The 8,320-nt window shown below is 45.0% G+C and overlaps 1 protein-coding gene across 2 annotated transcripts; it reads left to right on the forward strand.

The window, feature by feature from the left end:
- Positions 1 to 2,270: 2,270 nt before the first annotated feature.
- On the forward strand, positions 2,271 to 8,118 carry LOC137867269 (secretory carrier-associated membrane protein 1-like). 2 transcript variants are annotated; one of them, XM_068703779.1, is made up of 10 exons: positions 2,271 to 2,483; positions 3,725 to 3,805; positions 4,056 to 4,169; positions 4,320 to 4,331; positions 4,425 to 4,536; positions 4,686 to 4,814; positions 5,098 to 5,257; positions 5,563 to 5,664; positions 5,761 to 5,878; positions 5,988 to 8,118. In XM_068703779.1, exons 1-10 carry the CDS (start codon positions 2,427 to 2,429, stop codon positions 6,147 to 6,149), a joined length of 1,047 nt encoding a protein of 348 aa, XP_068559880.1. In that variant the 5' UTR covers positions 2,271 to 2,426; the 3' UTR covers positions 6,150 to 8,118. The 2 variants fall into 2 exon arrangements, with proteins under 2 accessions (XP_068559880.1, XP_068559881.1); XM_068703780.1 differs by lacking the exon at positions 3,725 to 3,805.
- The last annotated feature ends 202 nt before the right edge of the window (positions 8,119 to 8,320 follow it).

Below are 8,320 nucleotides of genomic sequence, written 5' to 3' on the forward strand. Positions count from 1 at the left end.
TCTCTCTTTTTCTGTCTCTCTACAGTCAACAGTGGGGAGTGAACTATCGCACCTATCCACTCTGGTCTGCGACCTAATGAACATTTCTAAATGGCCATGACCAGCTGGTTAAGAGACTAATGTAGCAGCTATTAGCCAAAGCGGTTGTTTCCTCACAGAGTCATCTACAGAAAACAGTGAGCGAAAAGGCAGGAGAGAGTGGGCAAGGACAGACAGGTCCCTGCTTTCACACTCTTCTTCTCCATGCACACACACACACACACACACACACACACACACACACACACACACACACACACACACACACACACACACACACACACACACACACACACACACACACACACACACACACACACACACACGTACACAGCATGTTTATCTTTCACATTCTGCAGCAAACAAACCATGTGACGTATTCTCAACCCACAGTGCATTAGTGCTTATTAGGGCCTCAAGGTGTGTGTGTGTGTGTGTGTGTGTGTGTGTGTGTGTGTGTGTGTGTGTGTGTGTGTGTGTGTGTGTGTGTGTGTGTCTTATTAGGAAAATTCAGTTTCACTCAAGGTCTCAGCACTGCGGTTGCAGACCACTGGCCATTGATTATTCATAGAGTCTGTGATTGGGTCCATTAATACAAGATTAGGGAAGGAACCGATGCTCATTTTGTGTGTGTGTGTGTGTGTTTGTGTGTGTGTGTGTGTGTGTGTGTGTGTGTGTGTGCGGACAGGAGTTGAATTGTAATGAATCCACAGTTTGTGTTTATCTAGAGTCTATCAGCATATAAACATTATATAGGTACAGTGCATAAGGCGCAAATTAGCAGCGTATGAAGGTGTTTAGTTACTTATTAGCAAAAGCACATTAGCATAAGTTAAAGGTATTACGTTAGAATACTGTAAAACCAAAGTAACACGGTGCCTTTGTTCAAAGAATGAGCAATAGGATTCAAACAAGAAAAATGAATAGTTTAACCTCCATCATTTACCACATACTGTTAGATTTCCACCTAATAGCATTTGTTCTTCAATTGAAACTTAATCTGAGTAAATGGTGCTTAAATGTTTAAATCACATTTACAGGCTGTCAACTGATGTGATGTTCTTCACATGGTCACCCTTTGTTTGAATGAAAATAAATTGACGGCAAATGAGGAAGGATTCTGCAGAGAGGGTTGAGGAGACATATTGGATCGTAGCTCCCCCAAGTGGCCATTTTGGGCAACTAACGAGACCTCGAAGCCAATGTGGAAAAGCACACACACGCACGCACGCACGCACGCACACACACACACAAGCTCTCAGGGGGTCTGATACTTCTTATAAGGACGATTGAAAATGAAATGATTTCAAATTGTCTGGGATTGCTGCTGAGAAAGAGGTCAGTGTTACAAATCATGAAATAAGCAGCAATGTGCCTCTGCAGCTCGTTCTCACGGGCTAGAGACCAATCGAACAGCTGACACTTCCATATATCATCATCCTCATCATCATTATTATCATCATTAACATAATCATCAAGTGGAGGAGATTATTGTGGTGTTTGACCTACAGGAGCTCAAATACTGTGCAGTGTGCATACAACACATGTACAGTAGATGCACTAAGGTTAAAACAAACAAATATAAGAATTGAATAATTTCCTTTGTTATAATTTAGTCAACCTCACAGACCATGTGATCTGATCCTTTGTTATTTTTTAGGGTCTGAGGGGAAAAAAAGACAGCGATGGTAAAAGAAAGCAGCTATACCTTTAAATGTGGGTTGACATCTTTGGGGTATGGAAACAACAACAACAACAAAAAGTATAAAACTATTTCATACATGGAGTCCAGGCATGCATGGTTTCAGAAGTGTACAGAGCTTAATTGCAATTACTCAATGCAAAAATACTCAAGTGCCTCTATGATAGTGTATTGTGTTTTGAATTAGTATTAGTTAAAGAAATGCATCATCATTTGTAAGCTCAGCATATGTTTCATATCTGAACCTAATTGGAGCTGTCCAATAAATGTAGTACAAAAAAAAATACTATATTCCCTCTGAAATGTAGGAGAGTACAAGTATACAGTAGCATACGAATGGAAATACTTTAAACTTGTACTCAATGCTGGAGCCAACGCTGGTTCAGACGTAGCTACTGTGGTATTACTGTGGTATTACTGTGGTATTACCTTCCAGACGGCATGCTGTCCGCGGTGCTGAAGCAGTGACGTAGGACGGTGCCGCTCATCACGCATCCTCTCCTGCCATTTTTTTTTGTGTGCTACTGGCTAGCTTGCTAAGCAAGGGGGTCTCCATCAACAGGAGGCGGAGAAGACTGCAGGCAAGCAGAGAGAGAGAGGCAGTCAAAAATCAAGAGACCGAACCTTCCCTGGTTACTCGGGAAGCTCTTCCACACGGGGAAAACGTTATTAGAAAGGCTGTACAATGTCCGACTTTGACAGCAACCCGTTTGCAGACCCGGACTTCAGCAACCCCTTCCAGGTAGCTTACTGAGCTAACGTTAGCTAACGTACGCTTAAGAGCCCAATGAGGCCAGTCTTACTTTAGCATCCCTGATAACTGTCTTAGCTAGTAGCTAACTTGACAGCTAGCGTTAGCAAGAGCTTTTCCTTAGTGTGAGCTACTGCTACGTAGCCGGACGAGCTAGTTGTCGTTCACATCATTTACCAATATCACAGACACATTATGTTTTGTTCACTTTGTCAAAGAAGATGTGAAGAATTAGTTAGGGCGTCGTTACTGAGGATGTTCGTTCACAATTACGGTTATGCCAAACTAAGAACAAAGACACATGATGTTAGCCGGCGAGCTCTGCCCACCGTCAGTAAACATTTGCTGGCACCTGCTAGCTTGCTAATAAATAAGTTAGCTAACCCAACTGATGCTAGCATCGGACAGGTCGGCTGTGTTTTAAACGTGCCACTGGAGTTGTATATTGTTACAGCAGTGGTCCAAAAAAAACAAACGTAGCTTTAGAGACGTTCATTTAATACAGTCCACGCGCAACACTGACATTAAAAGTGTTTAGAAACATTAGCTTCTTACTCATCTTAGTGAGCGACACAGAACACCGAGGTCTCTAGGAAAACGTTCAACATCCTCAGTAAAGATAATGCTAGTTTTTTTTTATTATTATTATTGTTGGCTAGATGCAGGCAACGCGCTGTTTATATGAGCTACAGCTTCTTCCTCGTTAACTATTTTTACCTTCTACCATGGGGCTGCCAACAGTCCGCTAGTTTTCATCCTAACGGGACACCTGAGTGCCTGATTTAAATGTTAAGTCCCGCCCCTGTGCTAGCAGGTGTGTTAATCAGTGGGCGGAGTCTTGGATGGAGCGAAACCCTGCCAACTGTTGGCTCCTCATGGCACATTATGGGCCACCGTAGGACATAGACTGTCTTGTAAAAGCATGTAATTAGTGGCATTTTCCAGTTCCCCTTCTCCTGATCCCATTTATAGTGATTCAACAAGAAAGGCCATGCCGCATATATAGTACTATTAAGCATTTCTATTGGGCTGCATGTACAATACGTCCCGCCCCTCTGTTTCCACCTTACCTGTTGTCAACACAAAAAATAATAACGAGTCAGAACATAGACATAAATAGACGCAGCTGTGGTTTTTAATGCAAACGATAGCTAACGACTACTAATCTGTTTTTTGTGGTTGTAGCTTTTACCCCCGTATTAAAACGCTTCATGGTCGTCTCTGTCCCGTAGGATCCCTCGGTGACGCAGGTGACCCAGTCTGCCCCTCCTGGTGGTCTGGAGGAGTATAACCCCTTCACAGACGCCAGAACGGTCAGCTTAACTAAGCATCGCCGTCGATGATGAGTGTGCGCATGCATGTGTTTTGTGTGTGCATCCGAGTCACTGACCTCATTTTATCCGCTCTCCCCTTTCCCCCCCCCTCTTCCTCCACCTCTCAGTCACAAAGGATTTCAGCGAACAAAATACGACCGTGACCTAATTACAGTTTTGATTCAGGGTCTGTCTTTTTTTTTTTTGATTGCGCAAATATTAATACGGTAGGTCTGATGCTGGTTTACAGGCGGCCCCTGGGAATGCTCCCAAAGCTACTCCTGCCCCGCCACAGCAGAACACACAACCTGCAATCATGAAGCCCACAGAAGAGCCGCCGGCTTACTCGCAGCAACAGACTCAGGTACACACAGAGCATGTTTTCTATATATATATATATATATTGAATCATATGTAGTTTTATAGCACATTTACAGATAGTCTCTATCTTTGTTTCTGGTTCACGTTTCCTCTTGTCCTTTACATACTCATCGGATTTCCGATGGCCCAACAGCAGCGTAATGAGGTACTGTCTTCCGTCCCTTTTCGTGTCACTGTCTTGGATAGTGATAATTGTCGGATGGTGAACTTTAAGAAGCGTTTCCGTGTCTTGCGTTAGGACCAAGCGCGCGCTCAGGCCGAGCTGTTGAGAAGGCAGGAGGAGCTGGAGAAGAAAGCGGCAGAGCTCGATCGGCGGGAGAGAGAGCTACAGTCCCACGGGGCCGCTGGAGGTCAGTCACCAAATATCTATGCCCTCTTCAAAGACCAATAACGCCAAAACATAATTGTATCGACATGTGTTCTGTAACTCTTTTGTTCTGATTCTTGAGCACACTTTTGATGCTTCATAAGTATATATCCGTTGCCTTTGTCCACGCAGGGCGTAAGAACAACTGGCCTCCCCTGCCAGAGAAGTTCCCCGTTGGCCCGTGTTTCTACCACGACATAGCGGTGGATATTCCTGTAGAGTTCCAAAAGACCGTCAAGATCATGTACAACCTTTGGATGTGTAAGCGGATCGTCTCACACACAGCTGCACCCGTGAATATTATGCCGTTTACTTTCATTCCCGTCACACACGGGTTCATTAGACGAGCCCAGGAGAAGCCACCCGAATCATCCAATAATATGCAGAGTCAGTTTGTCATCAGACGCGCTTGTCGGCTCGTTTACCGCATTAGAAAACAAAAGAGGTTTTGATTTGCTTTGCCGATCATACGTTCTAATTTCCCTGTGTTCTTGTACCGAAACGACAAGTGAAGTTCTTTATTTCGTCGTTTCTTTCTTTTTAGTTCACGCGGGCACGCTCTTCGTGAACATGTTCGGCTGCCTGGCCTGGTTCTGCGTGGATGCGTCTCGCGGTGTAGATTTCGGCCTGGCGCTGCTCTGGTTCCTGCTGTTCACGCCCTGTTCCTTCGTCTGCTGGTACAGACCGCTCTACGGGGCTTTCAGGTGAGCAGACGCATGGAAGTGATCCCACTGCGTGGAGAAGCGTTGTGTTCTGATAGGGTAAAAGGAAAAAAAGAGGCGGCCGGTTGACTTTGGTTGTAGAAGCTCAAACTTATCCTCCTCTCCTTTTCTAACCCTACACTTCCTAATCCCACCCCCCCCCCCCCCACCCCCCCCCAAATAAAAATGCCACATGGGAAGAGAGTGCCGAGTAAAGACATGGCTAAAGGCAGACTTTCACGGGGGAATTCACCTGCTATTGCCCTCACGTTGCCCTCTCACTGCCTTGTTCTCTGTCTCCACAACAGGAGTGACAGTTCATTCCGCTTCTTTGTCTTCTTCTTCATCTATATCTGTCAGTTTGGGGTTCACGTTCTACAATCTATCGGCATCACTGGCTGGGGAACGTGGTGAGTGTTTTTGAGCTTTTTTAACTGCTCCTGTGCCTCGACGGGAATCCTCACTTGACGACTCCCGTCGCCGTTGTTTTTTCTTTTTTTCGCCAGCGGTTGGATCGCGGCCTTGACCGGCCTGAACACCAGCATCCCAGTGGGCATCATCATGTTGCTGATTTCGGCCCTCTTCACCGCGCTGTCGGTGGGCTCGCTCATTATGTTTAAAAAGGTACGGTAGGACTCCGCGCCCACGAGGTTTTGCGGTAGATTTAAAATCGCTTCTCTTGGCTCCGGCTCATTTTTTTTCTTTTCTTCTTTTCTTCTCCCGCTCTCTCCAGGTGCACGCACTGTATCGCACCACCGGCGCTAGCTTCGAGAAGGCTCAGCAGGAGTTCGCAACCGGGGTCATGTCCAACAAGACCGTTCAGACGGCGGCTGCCAACGCTGCAGCCAATGCGGCGACCAACGCTGCCCGCGGGGCGTTCAAACCTCAGCCATAAACTGACGCAACCACACACAATGCACACACACACACACACACACACACACACAAAACACTCCAAAGTTGGGGATGCACAACTCTGGCCCCCTCCCCCCCCCCCTCTGCAGGCTCTCAGATCAAATTGATTCTATTTATGAACGCTGTCCCGCCAAGTTCGCGCTGCACACTTTGCTCAGGATGTGCAAAAGAGTCAGAGGCCAGAAATAACAGAGACGTTAAAGTCAGATGAAGTTACCAGAGTTGTCCACCTTCACTTAAAATCAAGTTCCCCCCTCCGACATTCTTCCCCGTCTGCTTCTTGGTCAGATGTCAGCTCGCATCCGCCGAGTGACTCGAGGCGTTCCCTGTAAGTGTGCGGGATTTCATCTCACCCGCTCCTTCATTTTTTTTTTTTTTTTTTTAATCCAGAGTTTGGTCATCTCAAATCTGAAGCGTAAATTGTTCCTCGTCCTACACCTGTGCTTCTATTCTGAGACAGACAGCATTCCGGTAGTTCCTGTAAGTAGAAATATGTCGGTTCGTTCTTATTTTCTTATCCTCATGACGACGACACGTATGTTCAGCACACTCGAGTTATTAGCTGGTTTTGAGGGTGTGGGGGGGGGGGAGACACATGAGAAATATTCGCATTTTCCTTTATGTATGTATGACGTTAACAGACTACTGTGTGGCATCATCTCAAAACTTAACGCTGCTGTGAATCTTGAGAGCCGCTGGGTCCTAGCCTCCTGCTGTCCCGCTTCCTGTTGAAAAGGGACACATGCCATTCATTCATTCATTCATTCATTCATTCATTCATAGGGAGAGAAGTGGCCTGCCTTTTCTCACGGAAAGATGACCTGGACAGTGGCGAAGCTTTTTCTCGACATTAACCTGCATACGTGAAGTAGAAAGAATGCGTAAATGACAGACTAACCAGCCCGTTTGTTTTTCCTCTCGTCACTATGGGATTACCGGCTCCAGACGTTTCACAGCCATAATGAGCATTAATAACAGTGTTACTCAGAACCAAGTTGTACAGACATGGAACGTGGGGTTGATAGACGACCGACGATTAGCTGCTGTTATTACCAATGTACGGACTGAACTCTGCGGAGGTTTAAAGCACTGCTGCGAGTGTGGAAGGTCAGCGATCGGTCATGAATTGTCACCGTTGGCAGTATTGTTTTTGTTTTGGAAACATTTGGGTTTTAAAATCCGTTGCACATTTCTTGTTTTACGTCGAACCCTTTTGGCGCAAAAAAGACAAAACGTGTTTTGTTTTGTTTTATTTATGGTGTAATTTAACGTCGTTTGCATTTTAGTTTGCTTTGATTTTACATTTTGTGTTATGTTTTTTGTGTGGTTTTATAATGACACGATCATAGCATCGGCTAGATCGATAAGTGATCCATGACTTTGCGACTTGACCATGCAAGAGGTGCGCGTGAATGGATGAGGATGTGTGGTATGAAATCCCCCCCCCCCCCCAAAAAAAAAACCCTCCCTCAAGTATTATTCTGTTCTCAGAAGCTGTGAGAAATCTACCAAATGTCCATATAGATTTTTTTTTTTTTTTAAATCTCGGTTTGTGATGTGCTCCCTTGCCACGTTTTCTTTGCTACAAACACCCACATGATTCCCATGTATCCATAGTTCTGAACAGCTGTTAGATGAAGCCATGCCACCGTTGGTAGTTACTCCATGTATTTGTCCGCAGTACGGAACGATGGAGCGGAAGTTTGCCCACACAAAAACGGTGTTTTGTTTTTTTTTGGACCTGTGAACCACGTCGTTTCACTGAATCAGAGGAGAAACTCCTTCAAAAAAATAAAAAAGGGACACTTGTATATTTTGTAAAGTTGAAAATTTGATCCCCATTATCAGTCACGTGTAAAAAGGAAAACGTAACGCACTCTTGTCTGGCCTCCGTTGCATGTGAAATAGTTTTGAGTTTTGTATATTTATGGTATTAACATGAAATAAAATTTGAAAGAAATATTGGTTTCAGAAACTTAATTGTCATCGGTGTAAAATAACAACTCCAAGAAAAGCTCTTACAGAGGAATTGTTCAGTTGGCTCCCAGGCTCGTCTACTCAGGACCCCTTCAACGGATCCAAAGAGTCGACGTTCGCTGGACAAACTCTCGAATTTTGACAGGTTTACGAGAAAGGACGAACTAAAACCTG

Source organism: Cebidichthys violaceus, unplaced genomic scaffold (genome assembly GCF_023349555.1).
Source record: "Cebidichthys violaceus isolate CVI_PGR_0920_01 unplaced genomic scaffold, fCebVio1.0.p SCAF_9, whole genome shotgun sequence".
NCBI lineage: Eukaryota > Metazoa > Chordata > Actinopteri > Perciformes > Stichaeidae > Cebidichthys > Cebidichthys violaceus.